Source organism: Lutjanus erythropterus, chromosome 12 (assembly GCF_056507025.1).
Source record: "Lutjanus erythropterus isolate fLutEry1 chromosome 12, fLutEry1.hap2, whole genome shotgun sequence".
NCBI lineage: Eukaryota > Metazoa > Chordata > Actinopteri > Lutjaniformes > Lutjanidae > Lutjanus > Lutjanus erythropterus.
Genome location: NC_139328.1, coordinates 7,001,570 through 7,016,949, shown reverse-complemented (window position 1 = coordinate 7,016,949; position 15,380 = coordinate 7,001,570). Strand labels below are relative to the sequence as shown.

The following is a 15,380-nucleotide window of genomic DNA, read 5'->3' as shown; positions in this document are numbered from 1 at the left end:
ACCTTAGGGATGCAAAATGTCATCATTTTATCCTATTATAGGTTTGTGTGTAATGTTGTCATAATTGGCATATGAATTCTTGAGTCACAGGTCACGGCGACCTCTGACTACCAGCTTCTGATTGGTTCGTCCTTAAATTAGTCAATGTTTCTGCCAAACTTGAAGAAGTTCCCTCCAAGCATTCCTGAGACAACGCCTTCTTAGAGAGCAGGATGGATGGACAACCCGAAAACGTAGTGCTGTCATCATGCCAGGACTGCAGCCAGAACAGAGGCATACAAATCAAACAGGGCTTAACTGTTCAGCTGCTAATGGGCTGGCAAAAGATCAGACCGAAATTTGGAAAAAGACTGGGATCTCTGGGAACTGACGATAAACACTCAGACACATATAAATCTCAACTTCAGTAATGAGATGCGCCAGCATAGTGTATGGTCCAGTCAAGGTTAAAAAGAACACCTTACTCAAATAGAATAAAGCTACTGTGTGTGCAATCTTTGATTAATAATAAAAAGCAAAATAGTAAAAGTTGACGTTGTTTATTTTTATACACCTTACAGGTAGAAAGGGAACGCTCATTTAAAATAAATCTATTTTAGCAGTGTTTTATTATCACAAAGGTAGTTTAGTCATTTTACAGTTTACATCTGTCTGATGTAACAAGATCTCTAACAGTCGATGTGCAGTCAGCAGTTTGATCCCTCCTCCAGGTCACAGACTGCCCTCCTCTGGCAGTTTGGTGAGAATATCCACTCCGTCAGATGTGACGACCACCGTGTGTTCAAACTGAGCTGACCTGCAGGAATGGCAATTTAAAAACACCCACGCACACACACGATGCACATGTGATTCTAAAGGAATAGTTTAACATTTGGGGAAATGTGCTTTTTTGAAAGAGTTTTCTGAGAGTGAGATGAGAAAATTGATGCTCCCCTCGTGTCTGGGTGTAAGTATGGAGCTGGAGCTAGGAGGTGATTAGCTTAGCTTAGCATAAAGACTGGCAGCAGGGGGAAACCGCTAGCTTAGGTCTTTCTAAAGTTTAAAAACAGGACTCTTAGCACATCTAAAGCTCACTAATTAACACACTTATCGCATTTGGCTAAAATCTACACAAACAGTATTTTTTAAAAACACTTGTATGTATATATTTTAACATGATTTTAATTATGCCAGTTATGAAAAGTGTTTTTCTAACATCACAGCTACAAACAGAGAGCCAAGATAGTTCTGGTTTTCCATCACCTACCTTTTATCATCTGCAGACACTGCTGTCCACTTGTCCTTCAGTATTTTAAACTCTACAGACCCCTCCATCAATATGGGCTCTACAAATCAACAGACAATATCAGCTCACTCAAACACGGTCACATCTTAAAGGAGCAGGACAACCCAATATCAATCATAAATATTTTTTTCCTCTTACTTGTAGCGCTGTTTATCCACATAGAGTGTTTTGGTGTGAGTTTTGGAGATGTCTGCCTTCTCTCTAATATAATGAAACGAGGAGGACACCATTAATGTTCATGTCCCGGTACATCCCAGTAGCTTGGTAGAAAGAAAGTAGTTCCTACATGAAACTGCTCATAACAAGTTGTGTGGATTGTCTTAAGAAACTGGGTCATGATTTCTGGAAAGAGACACTGCTGTTGAGTTTTTCAAATGTATTTTTAGCACTTTAAGCGAGAGAGGGCAGACATCTCTACAGCTGATATCTCTTCTCTAATGCTCGGCAACTCACACCAAAACCATCTACATGGATAAATAGCACTACAGGCTGGATGTAAAATGTGTTTTCTCTGAATCTGGGGTGAACTGTCCCTTTAATGTGCATGCAAAAACTGTAAAAGGTAACTTGCCTATCGTGAAAGCCATCCCTTCATCCATTGTCATGTCATTGTCATTAGCTGAAAATAAGGAGAAAAAGAAGATTCTTTATCAATTACAAAGACCTTCTGGCAACATGGGAAGGTTTTCATTTATTTCCTTTCAAAATGGAAAAGATAAACCCCCTGAGATGCACCATCTCAGGTGTTTCAGAGGTGTTCTAGTATCAGCATTAACCACAATAGGAAATAAAAGCTGATGAACAAATCAGTTTCAATATTACTTTTTGTTTTCCCTTTACAATTTTCAAAATCCTTACCTAACAAACTTAAAAAAAGACTTAATCACTGTATAAGAAACCATCCAATCCTTCAGACGTCATTTTCAACAAACACATAGTATACATACACACACAAACACACACATCCTGGTGAACTCACCATGGTGCCAGATCTCAGGATGGCAGTGAAAGTACGAGCCTATTCCATGACCAATGAAATAAGGACACACTTGGAATCCACTAGCGTGGGCGATTTCACTGCCGGCAAAGCAAAAAGAAGAATTAGTTGGCATATTAGAAAAAAATAAATGTGACTCTACAGTATGTATATATTCACTGTGTGTGTATGTTGTGTGTGTATGTGTGTGTACCTGATAGTGTTTCCTATAACGCAGAGCTGTGCACCCGGCTTGCAGGCAGCGATGGCCTCATCTCGGCAACGCCTGGCGGTTTCCACCAGTTGCCGCCCAACCTCATCCACCTCGCCAATCAGGAAGGTTTCTGAGGTGTCACCGTGGTAACCATCCAAATACACCTGTCACGAATAGGTCATCGATGGGATCAGTGTTGCTCTGGCGTGATGAGTACGGTGTTTGAGTTTGAGTGCGTGTCTGTTAAGGCATCAACTCACAGTGACGTCAATGTTGATGATATCTCCACCCTGAAGTTGTCGACTGCAGGAAACGGGGATATAAAAAAAAAATGAATGGTGCAAACAGGCATAGAGGGAATTCTTAACATTTTTTATGATGTCCAACTAGAGCTGCACAATTAATCAAATATTATCAAAATCGTAATATAGCCAAGTGCAATATCCAAATTGAAGAAGTGACAAAAAAGCACGATCATGAAGTACCATAGTGCCGCAGAGAAGACCAGACCTACAAATCTTGCTCTCCAGATGAAAGGAAACATCTTTGTTTGGTACAGACTCCAACAAATGTCTCATCATGATAAATTTTTCAGTGAAAATAAAAACTGTGATGCAAAAATGATCATTCCCATTAATGAATAAATCATATTGCAATATGTTAGAATAATCACAATATGATTCTACCAGATGTTTTCATAGTGCATCATCTTCTAAATCTACTGTATATCTATAATTTGTATTTATTACACTTGTCTAAAAGAGAACCAACTGTCCAATCATGAGTTCTGAATACCATGAACATTTTCACAACAATGCAGTTTTTGTGTCACTGGGCGCCTGTCATTTGGACACCTGATTTCATATGGTTCGAGAGTAATTTTAAAGTTGAAATTGTATTTGGTTGGTGGCCTGGTAGCTCAGTTGGTGGAGCATCTGCCTCATTTACTGCGAGTCCCCTGCAGCAGTCGTGGGTTCAGCTCCAGCCTACAGCCCATTGCTGCCCCTCCAACTCTCTCTCCCCCTTTCCTGTCATAGCTTCAGCTGTCCTATGGCCAAAAATATATTTAAAAATTGCATTTGGCCTGCTGTGGATAATAAAATGCAGTTTCGATTGTGGACACTGGGTGTCACTACATGTACTGATCGCCTCAGTGCTCTCTCTGTGGCAGACTTTCTCAGCATCACTGTTTCCCATAGGAGTGATATTCTCTAATTCATGTTGTGAATGAATATCCTGCCCATTTACCTGTCAGGTATACCATGACAGACCACATTGTTCACAGATGTACACACTGACTTGGGGAAGCCCCCGTATCTGAGAGGGGATGGGTAGGCGTTGTGCTTGATTGTCTCCTGGTGCACGATGAAGTCGATCTCATCTGTTGTCATACCCACCTGGAAGCCATAGGTCAAAATTGTTAAGTTGTTTTTGTTGTTTTTCATGACATAGAAATGGAGATATTACTTGTAGTGAGTAAGCGTTCACCTTCAGGCTGCGTCCAGCTAGAAGCAGTACATGTCTGGCTAGCTGACACGCTCTGGCCAGGCCTTCGATCTGCTCTTGGTCTTTGATCTCTATGTAGTCTGGCCATTCTGGGACCAGTCTAGACTTTACATAATCAGGCCGCACAATGTGCTACAGTCAGGGAGGAGAGGAAAGATGGGTTATGAAATTTTAAAGTGCGTATCTCTCAGTTGTGTGATAGAGTGTGATAGTAAAGAATGGAAGACTTGAGTCAGTCGCAATGCTTTAAAGCGGGGTTCTATGACAGACTTATCCATAATCAGTGTTTTACCGACAGTAGATGGCAGTTGCCACGCCCCCAGTTCAGGGAAGCAGCAGGGGTGCTGCTGCAGAAAGCTAAACAATAAACTGCTGTGGACAGGATCAGCAACAAAATGTACTTTAGCCACTTAAAAGGGGCTCTTAAAAATATCAGTGTACGCTATATTTAGAATATTTTCACCACTTTACCTTGCTGTCAGGCAGCCTTTTCTGACAGGAGACCAACATTATATATAAGATATTGCTCTCACCAAACCAACCAAAGTCTACTGCCAAAAACAAAGATTAGTTCAGATTCACTCAATCACACAATAACACAAACATTTTTCCAAAGCCGCCTGGTGGCTTTGGAGAGACAGCGACATTTGGCCTATATAACGGCAGTTTCCCATCAGAAAAGCTGGTCTGGCAGCAGGGTAAAGCAGTGAAAATATTCTAAATATACCGCACACTGATGTTTATTTTTTTAGGTGGCTAATATGCTTTTTGTTGCTCACCTCATTAACATCAGTACATTATTTAGCTTCTGTTCTGGTAGCCGTCTCTGCTTCTCCAAACTGGGGATGTGTCTACTATCTATAATGATGACCAATAAGTACATCATACAAAACCACTTCAAACAATTCAAACTATTACTTTAAGAATTTTCTTCAACAAAACACAATTATAATGGTAGAAGATTAACTTCCAATTATGGTAGCTAATCTCATCACAATTTTCCATTTTAAACATTTTCATCTTACAGTAAAGTACTAATAATTCTTATCTAAATTAGCCTTAAAAAACTAAATTATATACCTTAAACCTTTGTTGCTTCAAGTAATTTGAGGGTCATTTTAGGCAGTTTTCTATTATATCAGGGTTCCCTGTATAGTGGTAATTTCAATTAAGCAAGTAAAACTTCCAGCTACAAGTATCCTTAAATAAAATGTCTATCTTCTGCCCTTTCCAATCAGAATACTGCTCAGGACTGAGGCATTATGGGGTCATGAGGTACTGTACCTCAGGTACTGCGTACGCAGGCCGAACAGTAGCCGGGCGAACTACATTGTGAGAACTTTTCCACTTCCTCCAGAAGAAGTGCCGATGTTGCTGACACGGCAGCGCTGTGGGGGGGCCACGGCTTCCTGGACAACACAGTCTCTGCAGGAATGCACCCAGTCCTGGGGAAAAAGAAAGCAGCACAATGAAGAAGAAAATGCTCTCTATGACACGCTTTTCTATTAAGAATAAGTGGCAAAGAGGCAATGCTTCTTACTGTTACCCCTAACCAGTGCTCTCTTTTTAGACAATTGTTCAACAATGACTCACAACAATGTGTATTTTATTTTATTCTATGTATAGTGTGAGCCACATTGAAGACTACAGATGAGCTCAAGCTTCACCAAGAAGAGCTGCATTTGGTAAGAGGACTCAGTGTGTGTCACTAGCAGTTCGGGCTAAATGATTATGATTTGTGATATTAGACAGAATGATACTTTTTACATCATTACTCTCATTTAAACTGGAAAACATATTCAAATGTTTGTGATGTGATTATAAGGAACCCTTGATAAAATCTAGTTTTAAGACTTTAATTCATTTTATAAAACCTGGGGAAAGTATTTTTATTCCAGCACAGGCGTGCTGGTCGGTGTCTGGGTAAATAATGAATCTCCAGTGCACAGTCTGTTGTGTGCGCTGGGAACTGGAGGCATAACCAGTTCACAAGGTTTGGGTGAAGTCATGTGCAACATACACCTTAATAAGCACATCTGTACAACCTAAAACAACTTTTCTACCATCAAGTCTACTTTTGTAATGCATATAATGTTTAGTTTTTGTTGATGCTGCTAATTAAATGTTGTGTTTTAGCAGCGAGGTCGTTGTAAGTGGGGTTATATTGGACTGCATTATATTCAGGGCTGTTTCTGACTCCCTTATGCCAGTAAATAAGGGGGACATAAAAATAGAAACACCTCAAAAGAACGTAGTCCGATTCAACACCACTTTTAGTATGACCTCAGAATAGACTAAACTTAAGTCACACGTGTTGTCAAAGTGGACTGAGCTACGGTTGTGAATCACACCTGAGTCTGTCCACCACCAACTGCTAGATGTGAGATCAGTCCATAAACGAACGCCGGGAGGCTAGCAGCTAGCATGTGTTAGCAAAAACACCGACCCTTTATTTAGAAAATATCAAGACTGCTGCCATGTTTTAATGTATTTGCTAAATAAGTCGTTTGTTACGCAGGAGCACCGGTGGTCGGAGCAGCCGCTAAGGATACCTGCTTACAGGAGACCGAGCAGTGTCTTAGCACTGTACCTGATCTTGTAGCGAATCCAGCAGAGCAGGGCGCCGCCATCTTTATTGGTGGTCACGTGGTGCATGAGTCACGTGGTGCATGACTCGCGCTCAGAATACAAAACCGAGTTATAATTTTTTTTTATGCAATGCAAAACTATTCCACTGTGTAAAAGTTAATATCATCATCATTCAGTATTTTCAGGTTTTCATCATCAGTAATTTATATTACTTGTGAAGACCATTTCTGTTTATTACACAACTTTATTAAATACTCAATTCTGATTGGTCAATTAAAGCATTCTAAGGTCTGTTATTTCTGGATAGCAGACCACTGTCATGAATAACAGGCTGTTGATATGAACACAGTTCTGATCATAACCTCCGGATAAGCAAAAAAAAGCATTTTTAAATCTATAAAATATATAAATATATTTTTTTTAATTTTCAGTATTCAGGAATGATTGCATCATCTTTATATGCACAAAACAAAGGCCACATCTGAAGTTACCGCTGCAGTGCCATAAAAATTGAATAGAAGGGAACATTTAAATAAAATACTTTACTTAAAATGCTAATATTGTGCAGGAAAAAAAAACAAAACTTAATTTGGATCTCTGGCCTGAAATTTATGGCGTATCCACTGGTCAGCTGTAATTTGATAAATTGCAAAAGACTTTAGGATGTGCATCCCCAAATCACACAAGAGAGAGAAAGAGAGAGATAAAGGGCTCTCAGGTTCAACAAAGATTAGGCATTACTGCCCATCTTGGCTACCTGTGCCAAAGTTTAAATGGTGTATAGTCTAGTTAATTTTAGGTTTAATTAAATAACCACAAGGGGTCGGCACCACAGATCACTTTCCCCCCACCAGGGTTATGCTTGTGTTTACATACATGAATAATATTTCACTACACTGAATTGTGCCGTTCTGCACAATGACTTAACCTTTTCTATCTACCTTTGTCAGAATTTATTGTGACTTTTTGTTTCATAAATTGCAAATGTTTTGTTTGTTTGACCACAGCCAAAATGATAAGGACACCTTTGACTGGTGAAGTTTATTCACATCATTCAGTATAATTTCTTACAGTTAAAGCAGAAAAGCTGTCAAAAAACACACACACACAAATTAATGTTATTTTTTCAGTTGATTCAATGTTTTTATTTACAAATATACTATAATGTACATTAAGTACATTATAATAAGATTATTATTGTTGTCTTTTTTGGGGGGCGGTGGGGAAAACTGGAGCACCCAGAGAAAACCCACTTAAAAAAGGGGAGAACATGCTGAACAAGAGAGGCAGGTGAAAGCTGCACAATCAGCATGTCAGGGAATGTTTGGGCTGTAATATGTACATTATAATATGATTATTATTGTTGTTGTCTTTTTGGGGCGGTGGGGAAAACTGGAGCACCCAGAGAAAACCCACTTAGAAAAGGGGAGGACATGCTGAACAAGAGAGGCAGGTGAAAGCTGCACAATCAGCATGTCAGGGAATGTTTGGGCTGTAATACCTGGATGAAATTAATGGTGTTTGTGGCTCAGAGGAAATATGGAGTGTGAAATGCTGCATCCTCTGGACTGGAGCTGCCTCTGGCCTTTTGGGTTTATTGATTGTCAAGTAAGGAGGGGATGATCTTCTCATAGAAGTAAATGATGATGTCTTCACATTGGTATAACAAGTAAAGGTCATGCATTGAAGTTTTAGATGTGGACACATAACATGTTTCACATCTGTAGTTTTGTGTTATCTCCATGGTCGTTTTCACTCCACACGCATTAAACCAGTCCAATAAAGGCTTCAGTAGATCCACTGGGTCATTACACTGCTTCAGAAGTAATGATGGTATTACCTCACTTAATTCACTAAAGGTGCGTGTATTTCTGCGAGTGTGAAAATCCTTCCTGGGTTCTTGAGGGCTGTTAGAAACAGCTCAGCAAACCTTGGTGTAGCAGACAGCTGTGTCAGAGACTCTGAGGGCTGGTGCGCGAGTTTGTCTCGCACAGCTTTCAGTTTTATCGTCGCCTGCAATGTTGCGTTCATCCAACAGTTGTTATATCCGCTGGGAAACCTGCAAATGGATTTACACATTCTGTTGAAATATTCTGTTCTTATTTTGTCTGTTGTGTCAGCACTGCACTGCGCTGGCAGCATTTGCTCGATTTCTTCGCTCATTCCTGTTGTCATGCGTGGGGGGGGGGGGGGGGGGGGGGTCAATAATCTTGTGATTCTCTTTGTTGGATAAAAACAATCGTTTTTGTTCAGAGAAAACCCACTTAAAAACGAGGAGGACATGCTGAACAAGAGAGGCAGGTGAAAGCTGCACAATCAGCATGTCAGGGAATGTTTGGGCTGTAATACCTGGATGAAATTAATGGTGTTTGTGGCTCAGAGGAAATATGGAGTGTGAAATGCTGCATCCTCTGGACCGGAGCTGCCTCTGGCCTTTTGGGTTTACAGATTGTCAAGTAAGGAGGGGATGATCTTCTCATAGAAGTAAATGATCCCATCTTTTCATCAGTTTTCAGTTGATACAATGTTTTCATTTAAAAGTATACTATAATGTACATTAAGTACATTATAATATGATTATTATTGTTGTTATTGTCTTTTTGGGGTGGTGGGGAAAACTGGAGCACCCAGAGAAAACCCACTTAGAAAAGGGGAGGACATGCTGAACAAGAGAGGCAGGTGAAAGCTGCACAATCAGCATGTCAGGGAATGTTTGGGCTGTAATACCTGGATGAAATTAATGGTGTTTGTGGCTCAGAGGAAATATGGAGTGTGAAATGCTGCATCCTCTGGACTGGAGCTGCCTCTGGCCTTTTGGGTTTATTGATTGTCAAGTAAGGAGGGGATGATCTTCTCATAGAAGTAAATGATGATGTCTTCACATTGGTATAACAAGTAAAGGTCATGCATTGAAGTTTTAGATATGGTCACATGACATGTTTCACATCTGTAGTTTCGTGTTATCTCCATGGTCGTTTTCACTCCACACGCATTAAACCAGTCCAATAAAGGCTTCAGTAGATCCACTGGGTCATTACACTGCTTCAGAAGTAATGATGGTATTACCTCACTTAATTCTACTAAAGGTGCGTGTATTTCTGCAAGTGTGAAAATCCTTCCTGGGTTCTTGAGGGCTGTTAGAAACAGCTCAGCAAACCTTGGTGTAGCAGACAGCTGTGTCAGAGACTCTGAGGGCTGGTGCGCGAGTTTGTCTCGCACAGCTTTCAGTTTTATCGTCGCCTGCAATGTTGCGTTCATCCAACAGTTGTTATATCCGCTGGGAAACCTGCAAATGGATTTACACATTCTGTTGAAATATTCTGTTCTTATTTTGTCTGTTGTGTCAGCACTGCACTGCGCTGGCAGCATTTGCTCGATTTCTTCGCTCATTCCTGTTGTCATGCGTGGGGGGGTCAATAATCTTTTGATTCTCTTTGTTGGATAAAAACAATCGTTTTTGTTCAGAGAAAACCCACTTAAAAACGGGGAGGACATGCTGAACAAGAGAGGCAGGTGAAAGCTGCACAATCAGCATGTCAGGGAATGTTTGGGCTGTAATACCTGGATGAAATTAATGGTGTTTGTGGCTCAGAGGAAATATGGAGTGTGAAATGCTGCATCCTCTGGACTGGAGCTGCCTCTGGCCTTTTGGGTTTAAAGATTGTCAAGTAAGGAGGGGATGATCTTCTCATAGAAGTAAATGATCCCATCTTTTCATCAGTTTTCAGTTGATACAATGTTTTCATTTAAAAGTATACTATAATGTAGATTAAGTACATTATAATATGATTATTATTGTTGTCTTTTTGGGGCGGTGGGGAAAACTGGAGCACCCAGAGAAAACCCACTTAGAAAAGGGGAGGACATGCTGAACAAGAGAGGCAGGTGAAAGCTGCACAATCAGCATGTCAGGGAATGTTTGGGCTGTAATACCTGGATGAAATTAATGGTGTTTGTGGCTCAGAGGAAATATGGAGTCTGTTGTGTCAGCACTGCACTGCGCTGGCAGCATTTGCTCGATTTCTTCACTCATTCCTGTTGTCATGCGTGGGGGGATCAATAATCTGATTCTCTTTGTTGGATAAAACAATCGTTTTTGTTCTGTGCAGGTTCTGGAGTGTTTTCTGAAAGTTCGCGTTCGTCTGTATCTTGGGGAGGACAGCATGACTCCACGAGTTTAACACCTTTGGTCTCATCGTACTGATCCTGTCCGGGCTCTGTTGTGGATTCTCCATCTGCAACTTTGTCCGTGTCTTCGGAAGACAAGTGTGTCTCCACGAGTTCTTTAACACCGTTGGTCTCATCGCACTGAACCTTCTCATAGAAGTAAATGATCCCATTTTCTAATAGCTCCTCTGTAACGTGTTCAATGACTGACGCTGACAAGCCGTCCGCTCTGATGATAGTGCCATTATCCAAAAACAGGTACGACCAGATGTGTCCACCGACTGGACCGTGACTGTGACAAATAGCAGAGGACAGTCTGTAGAACAGCATTCTGTCCTCAGCCACCGGAATTTCCACAAACTCAGACGGACGTACGGGCAGCCGACCATCTACGGCAGGTCGAGCCAGGTGAAAAATTAACACGTCTGGACTGTTCCACACTTCTGTCCTCTGGAATCTGGATCCGCATCTCGCGTGTATGACGCAGTGGTCCTCAGTGATGGAGAGCCAAACAAGCAAATTTATGCTGTCGTAGTAGTCTTCACATTGGTATAACAAGTAAAGGTCATGCACTGAAGTGGTAGACATGGACTCATAACATATTTCACAAGTGTAGTTTCGTGTTATCTCCATGGTCGTTTTCACTCCACACGCATTAAACCAGTCCAATAAAGGCTTCAGTAGATCCACTGGGTCATTACACTGCTTCAGAAGTAATGATGGTATTACCTCACTTAATTCTACTAAAGGTGTGTGTATTTCTGCGAGTGTGAAAATCCTTCCTGGGTTCTTGAGGGCTGTTAGAAACAGCTCAGCAAACCTTGGTGTAGCAGACAGCTGTGTCAGGGACTCTGAGGGCTGGTGCGTGAGTTTGTCTCGCACAGCTTTCAGTTTTATCGTCGCCTGCAATGTTGCGTTCATCCAACAGTTGTTATATCCGCTGGGAAACCTGCAAATGGATTTACACATTCTGTTGAAATATTCTGTTCTTATTTTGTCTGTTGTGTCAGCACTGCACTGCGCTGGCAGCATTTGCTCGATTTCTTCGCTCATTCCTGTTGTCATGCGTGGGGGGATCAATAATCTGACTCTCTTTGTTGGATAAAAACAATCGTTTTTGTTCTGTGCAGGTTTTGGAGTGTTTTCTGAAAGTTCGCATTCGTCTGTGTCTTTGGGAGGACAGCATGACTCCACGAGTTTAACACCTTTTTTCTCATTGCACTGATCCTCTCCAGACTCTGTTGTGGATTCTCCATCTGCAACTTTGTCCGTTGCTTCGGAAGACAAGTGTGTCTCCACAAGTTCTTTAACACCTTTGGTCTCATCGTACTGATCCTCTCTGGGCTCTGATGTGGATTCTTCATCTGCAACTTTGTCCATTTCTTCGGAAGACAAGTGTGTCTCCACAAGTTCTTTAACACCTTTGGTCTCATCATACTGATCCTCTCTGGGCTCTGATGTGGATTCTTCATCTGCAACTTTGTCCGTTGCTTCGGAAGACAAGTGTGTCTCCACAAGTTCTTTAACACCTTTGGTCTCATCGTACTGATCCTCTCTGGGCTCTGATGTGGATTCTTCATCTGCAACTTTGTCCGTTGCTTCGGAAGACAAGTGTGTCTCCACAAGTTCTTTAACACCTTTGGTCTCATCGTACTGATCCTGTCCGGGCCCTGTTGTGGATTCTCCATCTGCAACTTTGTCCATTTCTTCAGAAGACAAGTGTGTCTCCACGAGTTCTTTAACACCTTTGGTCTCATCGTACTGATCCTGTCCGGGCTCTGTTGTGGATTCTCCATCTGCAACTTTGTCCGTGTCTTCGGAAGACAAGTGTGTCTCCACGAGTTCTTTAACACCGTTGATCTCATCGCACTGAACCTTCTCATAGAAGTAAATGATCCCATTTTCTAATAGCTCCTCTGTAACGTGTTCAATGACTGACGCTGACAAGCCGTCCACTCTGATGATAGTGCCATTATCCAAAAACAGGTACGACCAGATGTGTCCACCGACTGGACCGTGACTGTGACAAATAGCAGAGGACAGTCTGTAGAACAGCATTCTGTCCTCAGCCACCGGAATTTCCACAAACTCAGACGGACGTACGGGCAGCCGACCATCTACGGCAGGTCGAGCCAGGTGAAAAATTAACATGTCCGGACTGTTCCACACTTCTACCCCCCGGAGTCTGGATCCGCATCTCGCGTGTACGACGCAGTCGTCCTCAGTGATGGAGTGCCAAAGAAGCAAATTTATGTTGGCGTAGTAGTCTTCACATTGGTATAACAAGTAAAGGTCATGCATTGAAGTTTTAGATATGGTCACATGACATGTTTCACATCTGTAGTTTCGTGTTATCTCCATGGTCGTTTTCACTCCACACGCATTAAACCAGTCCAATAAAGGCTTCAGTAGATCCACTGGGTCATTACACTGCGTCAGAGGTAATGATGGTATTACCTCACTTAATTCTACTAAAGGTGCGTGTATTTCTGCGAGTGTGAAAATCCTTCCTGGGTTCTTGAGGGCTGTTAGAAACAGCTCAGCAAACCTTGGTGTAGCAGACAGCTGTGTCAGGGACTCTGAGGGCTGGTGCGCGAGTTTGTCCTGCACAGCTTTCAGTTTTATCGTCGCCTGCAATGTTGCGTTCATCCAACAGTTGTTATATCCGCTGGGAAACCTGCAAATGGATTTACACATTCTGTTGAAATATTCTGCTCTCTTTTTATCTGCTGTGTCAGCACTGCACTGCGCTGGCAGCATTTGCTCATTTGTCTCAACGCACTGGTCCTCTCTGGACTCTGATGTGGATTCTCCATCTGCAACTTTGGCCGTTTCTTCGGAAGACAAGTATGTCTCCACGAGTTTTCTAACACCTTTTGTTACTACAGCTCCGAGAATGAAACCAAACGCAAACATGATGCTGTTAGTGTCTGAATTGGAAGTTTAAATTAAATTAAAAATTAAAAAATGTCTGTTGCTGTTTTTAATGTGACTTCACAAATGAATTTGTACTGTTTCCTACACAATTTGACGAAAAAATGTACTTAGAGCTCTTTAAGGCTTATATAGAGAGACGGAGTGACGCAATCAAAGCCCTGCCGCTCTGACGTCACTATGACGTCATAGCACCAGCGCGACAACGTTCTAGAATGGAACTGAACTTTAAAAAAAACAACTTTATTTCTTTTTTTTTTCATTTACAAACACGACCATGTACACACACAGACCACATCTATAAACATCAGTCAAAATAACTGTACTTGACTGTCTTTCTGATCAGACACTCTACTTTTCTGATCTAGATCCTTGTATTTTTATGCATTCTAAGCCTTTTGGTTTTTTGATAGTCAGCAGTACGTTGAGGACGAACCCCAGGTCACTGCTACTGAAAAGATGGATGTAAACAGACTGAGCCACCATTTCCCCACATTTTCAGGATGTATGTGGTTTCTAGGTAACTTACACATCATCGTCACTTGTTTGCTCCTCCCTGTTCCTGTTTCAGCTTAAACAGCTTCTGACGCAGCACGTACTGGTGTCGCTCTCTCAGCCTGGAACAGAAAATTGTAGTTTAACACACATTTCTAGTGTCTATCCATGTAACTTCAAACTTTATATTTATGTTGGGTACATGTGTTCAAAACAGGAATTTAAAGGGATAATTTGGATTATTTAATGTGTGATTGTATGAGGGGTTTTATTCATAGTGTATTAGCTACAGTAGATGGCCTTCAGCACAGAAGCTAAGCAATGTCCTGCTGTGGACAGGTTCAGCAACACAATATCAGTGGAAGTGTACGCTACATTTATATTTTCACTGCTTTACTTTGCTGTCAGACAGCCTTTTCTGATGCAAAACTGCAGTTATCAAAGCAAAATTTCACCTTCTAAACCAACCAAACTCTGGCGCTCGACGCAGCGGACGCGTCCATTCCAGGTGCTGCTGACCACACAGACGGCAGTAAAATTTGCCGAAAGGGTCACCTGAATCCACGCCAGCCACTGCAAAAAGGTTCCACCTCCACCAGAGACACCTATGACAGAACAGGTCATCACATCGCGAGGACGAAGGAGAAGAGGTAACAGTATTGGCATACTGCCCAACGAGAACTTTCACGGCTCCAACTAAGTGGCGTGCTGAGTGAACCTCGGTGTCACCGTCGTGGGATCAGAGATGGAACTCCAACAGCAGCCATGACATGCATTCAGACACCCTGGATGGTGTGGCCTGTGAGGTTCAGTGTTTTCTTTTCACGAGTTCATGCCCTACAGAGAAAAAAAAAACTGTTTTCCATCAGACTGATTGGCTCCCACCAGGGAATGTTGAAGACACTCCTGATCCTGTTGACAATCCGGATTTTGACATTTATGTGTTAATATATATGTAACTTTCCTACCTAAGTTGCTTGCATTTGTTATACTGAATTCTCCCACCTGTAACAACAGCATCTTGCTTTTTCCAGGGGTAGTATTTTATGAAGTAATGTTTTAAAATCAGAATTGACGTAGCGTTGCAGATGTTCTTTTTTTCACTCTCTTATACTTTACTATTATGTTATCAAATGTGAGGATTATTATTTGTAGTGAAGGTGTGATCTTTTATGGTCTTTTATAATTTTCCTTTACTTTCCTTTTTATGTGAT

The 15,380-nt window shown here is 41.5% G+C and overlaps 1 protein-coding gene across 1 annotated transcript; it reads right to left on the bottom strand.

Moving 5' to 3' along the window:
* Positions 1–593: 593 nt before the first annotated feature.
* On the bottom strand, positions 594–6,611 carry metap1d (methionyl aminopeptidase type 1D (mitochondrial)). Its single transcript, XM_084732461.1, has 10 exons — positions 6,572–6,611; positions 5,266–5,513; positions 3,964–4,113; positions 3,724–3,872; positions 2,736–2,778; positions 2,476–2,639; positions 2,265–2,362; positions 1,857–1,904; positions 1,247–1,325; positions 594–796 (listed from the first exon to the last, which is right to left on the bottom strand). The coding sequence occupies exons 1-10, from the start codon at positions 6,609–6,611 to the stop codon at positions 712–714; spliced, it is 1,104 nt and encodes a 367-aa protein (XP_084588587.1). The 3' UTR covers positions 594–711.
* Positions 6,612–15,380: the final 8,769 nt, after the last annotated feature.

What these genes read in the sequence shown, in the direction of transcription:
- metap1d (XM_084732461.1), bottom strand. Translation starts at nt 6,611, where the DNA reads ATGGCGGCGCCCTGCTCTGCTGGATTCGCTACAAGATCAG. An exon ending in TGTCATGGTATACCTGACAG is followed by an intron (nt 2,779 to 3,723) that starts GTAAATGGGCAG and finishes CGTTTCCTGCAG; the next exon opens with TCGACAACTTCAGGGTGGAG. An exon ending in TCCTGAGATCTGGCACCATG is followed by an intron (nt 1,905 to 2,264) that starts GTGAGTTCACCA and finishes CCTTATTTTCAG; the next exon opens with CTAATGACAATGACATGACA.